The sequence below is a fragment of the Quercus suber genome, unplaced genomic scaffold (assembly GCF_002906115.3).
Source record: "Quercus suber isolate HL8 unplaced genomic scaffold, Cork oak 2.0 scaffold_643, whole genome shotgun sequence".
Taxonomy (NCBI): Eukaryota; Viridiplantae; Streptophyta; class Magnoliopsida; order Fagales; family Fagaceae; genus Quercus; species Quercus suber.
The window spans coordinates 403,449-418,178 of record NW_027070084.1 but is presented as its reverse complement, the minus strand read 5'-3'; the positions used below and the strand labels follow the sequence as shown (position 1 = coordinate 418,178).

Below are 14,730 nucleotides of genomic sequence, written 5' to 3'. Positions count from 1 at the left end.
TCCCATCTTCACTAACCATTGCACTTACTATCCCACAAGCTCTTCCCACAGATGGCGCCAATTGTAGGGTCTCGATTTTCATACTAAGCCCAAAATCGAATAAGATCTTGGCCCAGTGGACCCAGCACAATGAATTTATAGAGAGCGGGCCAAAGAGCTGGACTTGAGTTCATGGATGACAATTTAAAATGACTTTTTATGTTGATCAAATGGAAATGAGCTAAGTTTATTGCAGAAAGCTTGTCCTCGACACAATCCGAGGAGTTCTACTTTCGTGTATATTGGGTGGCAATGATTGTAAGAGTTCTTGAGATCACCATGATGCTTTTTTCCTCTTTTTCTCCATAGTGGGTTTCTCCTATTATATAGTCCCCTTTAAACGATCCTAACATTCCACTTGTTGATCACCCAAGCCTATACTTGAGTGCATGTCCCATCAGATGCCCTCTCTGGCGTTCTGTGAGTTGCGGTAACCGAGGTGACACTATTCAGGAGTCATTTCCTTATCAATGCGGCCAGGATGTTAGTTGTGGGCATTTAATGTGGAGGTGATAGTTTCTCCTTGAACTGCTTCTCCACCATGCTCCCATTGCTGGCCCATTACACTCGTCCTTCTTTTTGGAACGCTTTGGGAGGCTATCCTTGATGGTGTACTACTCTTCCCTTCGGCGATCTTGGTTTACCAAGAACAGGATTATCCTCGGCTATGCTCCTCGGCACTTTGAGCTTTCTTTATTCGTCATCAGACATTCCTTCCTCCTCGGCGTGGGCCTTGGGCTTATTATGGAGTGGCCTGGGGTTGTCAAATTATTTGGCCTTATAATATATATAAAAGAAAGTCGTATCCTAATATTTAGCCATATTATTCCACTCTCTCTAACTACTAAGGGTGTGTTGAATATCGCTTATTTTGCTAAAATTGAAAAATTATTAATACTGTAAATAAAGATAAAAGTTAATTGAAATAGTACAATGAGGCTCATGAATAGTGCCAAAAAGTGCAGTGGAGCCTATGAATAATAGCAAAAATAAGTTGAATAGTGAAATAATTTTAATTTTTAATCATAACTCAAACGCACACTAATTGTGCATTTGGATTGTGTTTCGTCTACTGTGTTTGCGTTTTCCTTTTCTTTTTTTCTTTTGATGCACGCATTTCAGGAGACAATATGCACTGTTCAGTGGGTCCATGCACTATTCACGGGACCCACAAGTACTTTATTCAGGAAAAAAAATTAAAAATGGGTCCCACGACACTATCCACCATTTAAAAATTATTTTTCTATAATGTATTCAATTTTTAGCAAAATAAGCGATATCCAAACAGACCCTAAGTATGTCTATTAAGTGTGTGTGTGTGTGGGGGGGGATCGAGGGAAGTACACTTATTTTGGTGCTCTAAAAACATATACTAGCCTAAATTAGGGGTGGACACGGTTTGGTGCGGTCGGCTTTGGAGAGGTTTTTTGCACCACGCCTATAGGGTGCAGTTTCACCCTATATTTGACCGCACTTCACTTTTGAAAGGTAAAACCTAGTCTACACAAGGTGCAGTTAAATCTTAGTGGCTCGATGCGATTTGTTCGGTTACATAGTGGTAGAGCCATGGTGGAGAACAAAGATGAAAAGGAGACTGACTAACTTAGGTATTAGGAATTTCGTGAGATCTTGAAAAGAAAATCTTTTTTTGTGAGAGAGTGAGATTGAGAATCAGAGATGAGTCTTGAGAGTGAGACTGAGGGCTTGTATTCTTAATCAGTGGAAGGTTAGGTGGGAGCCTAGACCTGAAAGAGCGCAAATTTGAAGGATCTAGATTAATGGTACTTTTGTTTTTGTTTTTGTTTTTTGTAGGAGACATACATTTCATCCGTTCAATAAAATGACTGCATAATTGCCCAATGGACCATCCTCTTCTACCCAAAAATAAAAAATAAAAATGGACCATCCTCTTCCTATTTATTTTTCATAATTTTTAGCGATCCTGACAAACTATTATGTCTGATGCTTCTGACAAACTATTAGGGACTATTGAAAGTCGGCCGTCAAAAATATCATCAATCATTGTACCTTTATTTTTCGAGTTTGATCTCTATTAAATTCATCCAATTTTCCACGTTGCATAAAATCAATCAAATTCTATCCCATTTATCAATCAGCATCTAAATTTTCCTAAACTATACTATTTAAAAAAAAAAAAATCCTTCCCACATTGATCCAATTATCTCTTTGCCATTTTCTGCTTAAGCTACTTCCACGGCCGATTTCAAGTTTTCAACTTCTCTGATAGAACATGTTTAGAGTATTCATCTAAAAAATTTAGCTTTTAATAACTTAAAATACTATTTTATTTATTTTATCACCTCATTTTATAATACATTTAATTTTAACATCAAATACTCTATTATTTTACCACTCTATTTAAATATTACTTCCTTATTCTCTCTCATTTAAATAACCTTTTTGTCTTTACCATCTAGGTATTGAAAAATTATAGGTTTGACATCTTTGATGTAAATGTTCTTGGCATTTATCTCACCGTGTAACTTATGCAGGGAAGAAAGTGGTGGCATCCACTAATCAACCAACCAACACATTAGTTATTTGTTAGCAATCCAAATGAATGATATATATATATATATTCTTTTCATTGAAAAGAAAACCAAGACTAATAAAAAAAATTAATTTTTAAATTAAAAAAAAAGAGAGGCTAAAATACATTTTAACCAATCCTCTAAATTTTCAAATTACTACCATTTTAGTAATTCAAGTTTCAAGATATATATCTCGTTTTACTCACAAATAAAAAAGGTTTCAAATTTTATAATTAGTCCTATAAACTTTCAATATGTTATTATTTTGGTCCCTCAAATTAAAAATTTTAAACAAAATGATGTCATTTAGGGTAGGAATATTTAGGGGCGGGTATCAAACCCACCAATCCAACTCAAGTTATTCAACCCAACTTGACGCTTTGTTTGATGCTTTTGCTTTAAGATATGGTGGGTAGTTGCCAAAATAAAAGCTAAAGGTATCAAAGGTTTAACTTTTTTTTTCCATCCTGATACAAATAGTAATTTGATATAAAACACTAAAAAAAAGATATTTCAAAGTACTCGTTAAGTCTTATCTATTAACTATATAAAAAGTGGCTATGCTGCTACAGTGTTTTGGTACTGTGCATTTAATGTATTGCACTATTCATCTATAGTGCAATTTTGGTTAGGCACTTTTTCTTTTTTTTTTCTTTTTTTTCTTTTTTTTTTTTAAGTTTTGAACAGTAATTATAGCACTAGTCGGCATTGTAGCTACAATAGTTACCTTTTTTTTTTTTTTGGGTCTTTCGTTTGTATTTTTTTTTTCTTTTATATATATTGTTATACAGACACAACAAATTTCATAATATTTTCACAATTATTGAGGTGTCAATTTCTTATAAGTCAAAATAAAATAATAAAATATGAAACTATGACTAAACACAACTGAAAATAAATGTTTTGTGAAAATGTTACGATACTTGTTAGGTGAATGTGTAAAAACTACAGTATTTTTAGTTTGTTCAATATGTACTTTTTTTTTCAATCACCAATTTGTGCTCTTTTTTTTTTATTATATATATAAGAAGAGGCAATGCCTCTACAGTGCCCTTTTGGTGTAGTGAGCTATTTTTTTTCCCCAAGTTTTGAACAGTTTCTACAGTGGCACTTTGGTTTTTTCAAGTGGCACTGTAGCTACAGTTGCTGCAACATTTTTTTTTTTAGTCCTCTGTGACTAACTACAACTGAAAATAAATGTTTTGTGAAAATGTTGTAATACTTGTCTTATGTATAAAAGCGCAAATGCACATACAATGCTTTTGCACTGTACATTTGGTTTCATGAGCCACTGCATTTTTTTTTTTCCCCATGTTTTGAACCGTAGTTAAAGTTTTTTTTTTTTTTTTAGTAATTGGTTTGTGTTTTTTTTTTTTCCTTTTAAATATTTATGTAAGTTGGTATATATATTGTTATACTGGCACAATAAATTTCACAATTATTGTCGTGTCAATTTTTTACAAGTCGAAATAAAATAATAAAATATGAGATTGTGACCAACCACAACTAAAAATAAATGTTTTGAGAAAATGTTACAACACTTATTGTACAGTGCTTTTGTTTTATCGACAATGCGTGTACAGTACTTTGGTTTAGTTAACTGGTACTGTAGCTACAGTGCCTAAAGTGTTTTTTTTTTTTTTTTTTTCAATAATTAGTTTTTTTTTTTTTAAATATTTATGTAAGCTGGTATATATATTGTTATACTGACACAACAAATTTTACAATATTTTTACAATTATTGAGGTATTAATTTCTTACAAGTCGAAATAAAATAATAAAATATAAGAATGTAACCAACCACAACTAAAAATAAATGTTTTGAAAAAAATGTTATAATACTTATTGTGTTTTTTTTTTCCTTTTAAATATTTATGTAAGCTGGTATATATATTGTTATACTGACACAACAAATTTTCCAATATTTTCACAATTATTGACGTGTCAATTTCTTACAAGTTGAAATAAAATAATAAAATATGAGACTGTGACCAATCACAATTAAAAATAAATGTTTTGAGAAAATGTTACAACACTTATTGTTATCACAATATTTTCATAATTGTTGAGATTTCAGTTTTTTATAAATCAAATAAAAAAATGCTAAGTCTACAACATTTTAACATTAATTTCTACAATGCCTAATTTTTTTTTTTTTTTTTTTTCCAGTTATCAGTTTGTGTTTTTTTTTTCCCCTTTTAAATATTTATGTAAGCTGGCATATTCTATTTAACTATATAAAAAGAGCTAAAGGCTCATGAATAGTATTTTTTTGGTTTATTCAATTAGTGAGGTGCACTTTTTGTTTTGTTTTGTTTTTTTTTTTCCCTTTTTCTTTTTTTTTTCCTTCTAGTATGCTAGTTGGTTTGAGCTTTGTTTTTGTTTTGTTTTTTGTTTTTTGTTTTTTTTTTTTTTTAAGATCTTCATATGTTTACTTTGTACTTACAATGCAAGTTTACATTGTAAATACACAAAAGTGGTTAACATTATACACATTGGCACAAAAAATGGTAAATATTGTACAAATTTTGTAAATGTGTACAAAATTTGCCAATTTTTTTGTGTCTACAATATAAATTTACATTGTAATTAAGTACAATATATACATAGAGATATTGTGAAAATGTTGTGACGCATGTGTCAATTCCTTATGGGTCAAAATACAATAAAATAAAATAATAAAATATCATACCGAGATCTAGCACAACTAAAATGTTGTGACATATTGTTGTTATTACAATATATTCACAACTATTGAGATGTAAGTTATAGGTCAAAATAAAATAATAAAATATTGGATTGGGATCCATCACGGTCTTATACGAATGAGATTAATTTTTTATGACATAATTATCAAAATTCTTAAAATTAATGTCTCTTTTGATTAATGTAAATCTCTATGTATTTTAAAAATAAAATGATTTATATATTTATTTTGTGATACAAATAAAATTTAGAATTGATCATAATCACTACTTTTTTTTATGGCTAGCACGTGCCTTGCACGTGTTGCCCTAACTAGTATATTACAGTGTTTGGAAATTGGAATTAGGTCTTGAACTTAGTTTGTTGAGTTTTCAAAGTGTGGTCTGCTTTGCCAAGAGTTTCATAACTCAATTGACACTTTATATTCTTTATAATAAAGACATTCAAGGTTTCAATCTTTACTCTCCCAACTATCGAATTTAAAATTAAAAAAAAATAAGTTAATTGTCTTATGGGTTTCCTCGGTTCACCATACAATCTACCTTTACGTGAGAGGAAAGATACATGCATTAGATACATGTAATACCATCTCGTGTGAGACTGAGGAATGGTATTGATGCTTTGCTTTAAGATATGGTGGGTAGATGCCAAAATAAAAGCAAAAGGTACCAAAGGCTTCAACTTTTTTTGCTTCCTTTTTTTTTTCATCGTGATACAAATAGTACTTTGAACAGCAGTTTGATATAGAAAACTGAAAGAAGGATATTCCAGAATACCCGCTAATTCTTATATATTACAGACTGCTTGGAAATTGAAACCAGGTCTTGAACGTAGTTTATTGAGTTTTGAAGGGCTTATATGTTTTGACATCTTGGGCCAGGCCTTGAATAGATCCAGCGGCGGCAACTATTGAGATAACCAAGCAAGCCCAGCTCAATATCTTTAGCCAAGTCCAGGTGAAAGAAAACTTGGGCAATTTTGACTGTGCAATGTACATCTCAATGGGAAAGTACACAGTTAATGGCCAAAAAGATGCTGCCCCAAGCAGACCCACGAAGTCATTAAAGAAAGGAAATATCATGGCTATCACTGCCGTGACTATAACGTATACTGTCCTCCACACCAGCCTGAAGGAGTTGATGTAATACAAACCATAACATGGTATGTTAAGAGCATGCTCACTTGTGATGAACTTGTTGTCAGGCCAATGTCTAGCACACCACTTCTCTACAAACCCAAAAATGGGCTGGCAGAAAACCTGTTTGTGCGAAAATAATGTTAGAACTTCGTGAAACCGAATCAATACATGCTTGACGTGATTGGTACATAATAAAAGTTGTGTCATGTTGTGTCGTGACATTACTCAACACAGAATGATCAAACCAAATATAAGAATATATGGAGGGGAAAAAATGAGAATGTTTACCTGATAAGCACCAATAAGATGGATGGCAATGCAAACATTAGCCAAGTCGATGAGCCAAAATGGTTCATAGAATCCAAACCCAGTAAGGAAATTTCCTGGTGCATCATTTCCAAATGCTGCATAACCAACGCACCCGCATAGAACATAGAACATAGTGGTGGTTGAGACACCAACAAAACTTGCCCTCTTCATGACTTTGTTCTCTGCTGGGCTTGATTTCAGTGTGTCCTGGAGTTCATTTGGGTTTCAACTTTCAATAGTTAGCTCAAGGTTGAGTCAGCTTATTAGATCAAAATCCCAATTATTATTTTTTAATAAATAAAACACTAGCGCCATAGCTTTTTAATTTTTTATGCTATAATAAGTTAAGTCACTTTCTACTATGACGAGTTAAATCCCTGTCCTAAATGACTTCACCAATCCTAATACTAATACTTCTCGCACGACTCAAATCCAAGCGCTACGGCAAGGCGATTGACCACTAGACTCCCACTCGAATCTAGTTAGCATCATAGCTGACACCTAGAAGCAGAAGAGATTTCATTTTCACCGACGGTAGCATGCGCACAATATAAAATCGTATTTGCATTTTTGATTGTTTGGAACAAGTTAAAACTTGAAAGGCACCACGGAAAACGATCGGATAAAAGTGACATCCTTGGCTTGAGACGTGACGAATCGTCTACTCTATAGAGCTGGATGTGACATTCGAATCTTTTTATCTCCCAAATTTTCCAATTTAGGAGGGTTGAAAAAATGTGTCTGGGGGAAGAATTTTCTTCCCTCTTTTCTCTTCTTACAAAAAATACTGTCTTTCCTATATTTTTTATTTTATTCTTCCCAACTTCTCCAGCCCTCTCCAGTCTCTACCAAACCCAACTGTTGAAAAACAGATAAAGCACTTCAAAAGGATGAAGAACAATGAAAGGAGTTCCATCTCTTTCTGAAAAAAAGACCAAGAAATTCAATGGCCTACAATTTAGAATTTATGGTCCGCCCAATTGGATGGTCCACCAGGAATCTTTTTCTCTTTCAAAATTATCAACTACGACAAGAAACTGGCCCCCCACTAAAAAAACCCTAATCTTTTCTTTGGAATATGTTCACATGTATTGTGTAATGAACAAGGTACAAACTTGTTTTGTAACAAGCTGTTGATTTCAATCTTAAAAAACGATTTTTTTTAAAAAAAATTTTGATAAATAGGGAATTGAGAGAATTAGACACTGAGCAACGTTTGTTGATAACATAAAAGGTTCAGTAGAGATACATATATATATATATATATATAATTTTTTTTTGCAAAACATAAACAATTTGGTAAATATATATGGCAAAATAGGTGAGGGATTGAGACATTTCTTCATTCTTACACGTATAAATCACATGCTGTCACATTAGATTTCTAGCTTTTCGAGTCTACTCAGTACTCAGATCTGAGTCTTACAGTGACCGGTTCCAAAAGAGGTAGTCCATTGTAATATCATGAGTCATGACAGTATAAGCAAGTGGACCTAATCAAAGTTCAGGAGGCAACTAGCACGCAAAATAAGATCAAAATTGTTTTATTTTTATATTTACTTGGAGAATTGGTAACTATAGCTATAATTAATAACTGAGCTAATAATGATAACAATGAAATGATGTTACATCAAAGTAATGTAAATTACACTACGTGTTAGCAAAATGAAAGGAGAGAGGGGAAGAAGAATGGATGAATTAGATGAGAAAAAACATCCATCTCTTAATAGTGTTTGGTAATTAACCAATGAAAAAGTGTTAAGGAAATGATATTTATATGACTGTGACCGAATTTTTATTTTTTATTTTTAAAACGATTCTCTCTTTCCGTTCTCTCTTTTTCCTCCCAATTTGGGAGGAGGGGCATAGGATTTTACTCTTTCGAGAGGAAAGGGAGATTATTCTATTCCCTTTTCTTTTCGCTATTTCTTTCCATTTAAATACAATAAAAACTTCTTTTTCCCACACTTTTTACTTTTTAGTTTTTAATTATCCCCTTTCTTTTCTTTCCGTCATAGCTTCAACCAAACAAAAGTGTGATATTACTTTTCATTTTTTTTTTTTGGCAACAATTGGTATCTTTTTATTTTTATTTTTGAGATAATTATAATATACTACTAATTCTGCATTTCAAATTTTTTTCTTCTTAAATCCTCAAATATTTATATATAACGAAATATTAATTTAGCTATAAGACTCTTGACTTGTCAAACAGCATGTTGATTAATTATTTAGCAGTGTTATTCTTATTATTAATAATTTATTATTACTTACTATTATATATATACTTTCTCCTCCTAGTATTACAACAATAATTGATTATCAAAAAAAAAAAAAAACAACAATAATTCCTTTCGGTAATAAATACAAACAGTTTTTATCAAAATGACACCTGGCAAAGTAAGCTTGAAGTTTGACATGCATGCCGACACATAATGAGGCACGCGTTTTAACTTCCAAGCATGTACTTTATTAATTTAGATTCCTTATTGCTCCAGACATCCGCCATGCATGCATGCATGACCATCATGCCCCATACGTACGCCTTCATAATAGTATACTACGAATAATATAAATAAACAAAGAATTATATTATCAGATGTTTTTAGACTAATTATTAATAAACTATAACAAAAAAGTTTTGACATCACTTTTAAAAAAAATATAAAAACTGTCAATAACGTTTATTGTTTTATCATTTTTTCCAATAATAATATAAGGTTGGTGTAAATAGAACTAATTGTTTGACTTCAACTTGTCATTTTAATAGTATTTTTAGTCGAATAATGTTAGAGATATAAATTATTTTACAAAAAATTTTACAAACTGCTAATATAGTGAGCGATTATTAGTAAATAAAAAAGTAATATTAATGGTGAGCTTAAATAAAAACTAATAAAAAGTTAACCATATTAGCCGTTTGTAAAAATATTATAAAATAATTTGTGATAGTAATATCTTTTTAGTCTGTTCATCACTATGTAAAAAATTTTTATAAGCTGAATCCTACAAAAACTTAAAGAAGCGGTGCTTATTAACATTTCCTAATATAATACTATTACGTATGTATACATGCCCAAGTTTGACTCATAATTTAGGTTGTTTTTTTGTGGTGTGTACAGATTTGTGTGAAACAGCTTTTAGCTAATATTATATACTATATACGACAAGAGTCTTATTTTCCGGTGGGAATATTGTTTGATTCTTCATATATATATATATATATATATATAATTTAGTGATATTTTATGTGATCTACTTTATAAGTAGAACCTGCTCTAAAACACCTTTCCCATCTTATGTGATCTACTTTATAAGTAGTAGGAGCTGCTTTAATTTACATGAAGAAGAAGAGTAATCACTTGCCTGTATCTCGATGAGGACGGTGGAGTAGGCATAAGCAAAAGCGATGTCACCGATTGCTTGGAAGGTCCTCCAAACTTTCTCAGAGCCTGACACGTCAACACCAACTGTGACACCCGTTAAGCTTGTCCGAACTGGTCCTCCACCTTCATTTTTTTAATCATGGTAACCGACATAATTAGTCACCATGAGTAATTTATGTTTAAACTAATCGTTAATTTTAGCAAAACTAATCGTTAAAATTAATCACTCACCAGCAGCTTTTGCTACGGAGAGGCCCAGGCCTATGGAAGAATAAGCAAAAGACATTATAGCTGCAAGGATTGAGAGCCATGAGAGCTTGTGAAAGTCTGGTATTTGGCTGAGCACGATTTGGATGCAAGCAAAGATGACCATGAAAGGGTAGTTTGACGTGTTGCACTTCACATGGTGTCCGTATTTGTGGAAACAGTTTGACCTCTTAACAGCACTGATTACGAAGTAGTAAAAAGGTTAAAAAGGAGTAAGAAAATCTTTTACCACAAAGTGCAATATATATGAACAGTCAAAAGTCTGAAAAGTACGTCAAAAACTTACACCATGCTAATAGATGCGGTGATAGTGTAGCCGATAGTGACGCCAATAAGATTCCCATACTGAGCTAATCCACACAGCTGGACCTTCCTACCTCCTACCAGAACAAAAAGCCTAAAGCCATTAATATTACTGTAAGCTTTTTTTGCATAGGGAAGAGACTTTCTTTTCGATAAACAATGTGTTCTTCGAACTCTCTCATGACTATTAAATTATTAATTGAGTCAGAAAAAGATAAACGATGTTTGGTAGTATTTGGCTAGAAAGTCTTTGGAGTCCAAATCTTCGGACTCTCTCATGACTATTAAATTATTTGGACTCATTTGGCTAGACTAGTGCAATTGTTGTTTTTTTTTTTTTGAGGAACTAGTGCAATTATTGTTATAGTTGAGAGTTGTATACCTAAATAAGCTCTGACAACATCCATGTAGGTGTAGTTTCTCTTTCCGGTGACAGGGTCTGGAGCTCTGTAACAATCCGCAAGAAGAGTGGAAGTGAAATAGGTTATGAAAGAGAAGGCCATGAGAACCGCTGGTCCAGCCACCCAACCCAATTGTGCTATTGCCCAAGCCAAAGATAACACTCCTGACCCAATCACTGCGGTTATGATGTGGGCACTTGCAGTTAACCATGTCCCTTTATCAAAAACATATCAATCAAAAATATATCAGAACAGTTATTAAACAAAAGAAAGAGAGCTCTCGGTTATTTTTTTGTTTACAATTAAGGAAGAGAATTCAAACTCAAACTCTCCTCGACTCTACAGAGTAATAGAACAGTATCACCGAATTACAAGACTCTTCCAGAGAGCTCTCAACACATATGCTAAAACTTAATCAATGAGCTCTCAAGTAGATTTTCTCTATGCATGGAAGAACTATGCAACACTAATGAGTTTTACATGGCTCTTGATGAGAGCTTTAAGCTACTTAACTGCAAATGCTAAAATTATATGTAAAAAAGTTCATTACCAGTTCTTTTCTCTCGGCCATCATCGTCGACGTTCTTCCTAATATCACCGTTGTCAAAAGCTTCTGGTCCATGTTCTATAAACATGCTGTTTTTCTGCATCTCCCTTGCCATCTCTAGCTAGCTAGAGTCTCACTCTTTCTCTCTAGTTGAAAGCGTGTATGCGTTTCTCAGCTAGTTTGGTTAACAGATATAGAAAATTTGAATGAGTGCAAACCGAGGAGGAGGTGATATTTGAAAGGGAAAAAAGTGAGGTAATGATGGAGACTAGTATGAGAAACCAAATGGCAGAATTGTATTGACCAGAAGTCTAAAGAAGTGTGAGTAAGACGAACAAAAAGATAAAGAGGGAGAGACCTGAGATTAAAAAAATGAAAGGCGCGTGTGGTAGTAATTGAGAGTTGTTGACTTAAGCTAATAGGCTTATTGGGAGTGGCATTATTGATAGAAATCTGGACCATTGATGGTGGTGGATTGTTGGTCTTTTCAATCCCTCAAAGCGGTCCCCACCTTTGTGTTCTAAGTTTTGGTCCATCCATTTGGACATTTCTAGCTAGTGGCACCCATTGATTGTGAAAATTGAAAGTTAGAGAGAAGTCCCCTGAATTGTGCTCTCACACTCACTTTTTTTAATTGGTCGGTCCCTTTTTGGTCTTGAGTGGCTATCAAAAACTCCACCACTCTATATATCTTGGGAAATTATTAGGTCTCCGGCGGCGGACTCTCCCTCTCTGCATGCCCGTCTTACCAGTTACAAAGTGTGAGTCTCACTTCCACTTCCACTTCCACTCCCACCTACAAGGCCACAAAGGGTCTCACCATCACCAACCCTTCGATGGGGAGGAGTCGACCCAATTATAAGCACAATAATTTGGCTTACAATTCTTTTTGATCAAAAAATCTTATTACACATCACATAAACTCTGCTACTTGGTACAGGATCAAATCCAATGAGTTAATAGGAGAATTAGTGCTTATACTCTAATTTCAATTACATGTAATGTTGCAATATAATTTTTAAAATTTCAATGACCTTCATGACAATTATAAAATGACAAAATATATGTGTTTTAGTTATAGTTTAATTAGGAAAGTCTTTTGTCCTTAAATAAGATATCTAATATTCTATCATTGCTTACATAAAAAATAATTAATATTTAAAACAAAATTAAACAAAAATTTCTTAAATTTTTTTTTTTCATTCTCTTTTCTCTCCTTTATTTATTCTTCTTTAATTTATATTCTCTCCTAATATTAGGATTATAGACACGGCCATCTTGAGGTCACTCCAATGATGAATGAAGACAAAATAGATTAAAATACTAAATTGATACATTTTAAACATTTAAAGGACCAAAATTGAACATTTAAAAATTGACCGACAAATATTAAACATGCCTCATATTTATGGTTCAAAAAATGAAACTTATCCATTTTTCTTCTAAACTATAAAATGTTTTCTAATCTTTCAAATATTGTCCATAATCACTTTACCTTATGTAGGGTTAGGATTTGTGGCCCAAGCCCAAAACAATAAATTTGTAGAGTATGAGTGAAAGAGCTAGGTTAAGTATTGGATTGACAACAATGAATCACAACTTTCAAACACAAGCCAACATAAATTTACACGTAAAATCTGAAAATCCGAAGAGCTATACTATTGTTTATCTGATGAACAAAGGTCTTAGGGTTACAGTCAAGTTCTCTTGTAGGGTTACAGTCAAGTTTTCTCTTTCTCTCTTTTTGTTCTTCTTTCTCCCCCCTCTTTCGTTAGGAGCCTCCTTCCTCTATATAGCCACCCTTCTCCTTATCTCCATCGTCCACTTGTTCCTCATCCACGAGTTTGCTTGAGTACATGTCACGTCAAACATCTTCTTTTAGCTCTGTGTGAGTGGCGGTAGGTTAGGATGCACTGTTCAGGAGTCTTCTCCACATAAATGCGGCCAGAAAAGTTGCTGCAGAGTATTAAATATGGTGGTAGCAGCTTTCCCCTTAGATATTTCTCCATCCTTATCGTTTCCCAGCATACTCAGAGCTTGTCTTGATCAGGGGAGTCCTCGGAAGGTCATTGTGGCCTTTCACACACTCAATTGATTTATAATGTTTGCATCAGAAGATTACAACCTCTTCGGACAGGAGATATCCTCTTCGGATTGTAATAATTCTTTCTTCTGAGGGTCCCACTTCCAGATGGGCCCTGCCTTTTCCATCTCCTTCTTCTCGATCGCAAAATAGCTCTCCTATGGGCTTTCGGCCCATTATGTTGGGCTGGGCCCTTTTTCCCCCACAAAATTGGCGCCGTCTGTGGGAAGAGCTTGAGTGTAAGGGGAAGTAGCAGCAGTTGATCATGGCTGAACCAGGGTAACAACCGGCAGAGTCTGGGGCGTCCTAACATATTGATCTCTTAATTTGGAGCAGAGGCAAAACCGTGAAGGCAGTGTGCATACTACACACACTGAATGAACTCAACCTCGTGGTGGAAGTCATGTTTCTCATGCAGAGAAAAACAGCATGCAAATAGAGATTGAAAGGTTAAGAAGGGAGTTGCGTCATGCGAAAAGAAAACGTGCTGCCTCGCACTCTAATGACGACTCAGATGACGGACAAGACATCACCTATGAGCAGAGGTCTCAAACTTCAATCAGCAAATCTTTTTCATATGAGGATGAGCACCCTCGAAAGAAGCAACCTCAAGGGCCACCACCTGGAGGGGTGGGCAATGATGGCATGTGCAAGGCTTTGAATCAAATCTCCAGGTCACCTTTTACATGCAGGATTGAAGGAGCGAGACTTCCTCGACGTTTCAATCAGCCAACCTTTACTATTTACAACGGTAAAACTGACCCTGTGGAACATGTGAGCCATTTTAACCAAAGGATGACTGTCTACTCTAGAGATGAAGCTCTGATGTGCAAGGTATTCCCTTCTAGTCTTGGACCCGTGGCCATGAGGTGGTTTGATAACCTGAAAGTAGACTCCATCGATTTTTATCAAGAGCTCACTCAAGCTTTTGGTTCACATTTCGTCACATGTCGAAGGGTGGCCAAGCCCTTGTCTTCTCTGCTATCCTTAAGCATGCGT

General features: G+C 34.0%; 1 protein-coding gene across 1 annotated transcript; it reads right to left on the bottom strand.

Annotated features, from left to right (window-relative positions):
* Positions 1-5,950: 5,950 nt before the first annotated feature.
* LOC112004374 (amino acid permease 6) lies at positions 5,951-11,976 on the bottom strand. Its single transcript, XM_024036609.2, has 7 exons — positions 11,652-11,976; positions 11,083-11,316; positions 10,684-10,777; positions 10,362-10,576; positions 10,111-10,253; positions 6,724-6,951; positions 5,951-6,555 (listed from the first exon to the last, which is right to left on the bottom strand). The coding sequence occupies exons 1-7, from the start codon at positions 11,761-11,763 to the stop codon at positions 6,133-6,135; spliced, it is 1,449 nt and encodes a 482-aa protein (XP_023892377.2). The 5' UTR covers positions 11,764-11,976; the 3' UTR covers positions 5,951-6,132.
* Positions 11,977-14,730: the final 2,754 nt, after the last annotated feature.

What these genes read in the sequence shown, in the direction of transcription:
- LOC112004374 (XM_024036609.2), bottom strand. Translation starts at nt 11,763, where the DNA reads ATGGCAAGGGAGATGCAGAAAAACAGCATGTTTATAGAACATGGACCA. An exon ending in TGGCCGAGAGAAAAGAACTG is followed by an intron (nt 11,317 to 11,651) that starts GTAATGAACTTT and finishes TTTTTGATAAAG; the next exon opens with GGACATGGTTAACTGCAAGT. An exon ending in ATCTTATTGGTGCTTATCAG is followed by an intron (nt 6,556 to 6,723) that starts GTAAACATTCTC and finishes TCGCACAAACAG; the next exon opens with GTTTTCTGCCAGCCCATTTT.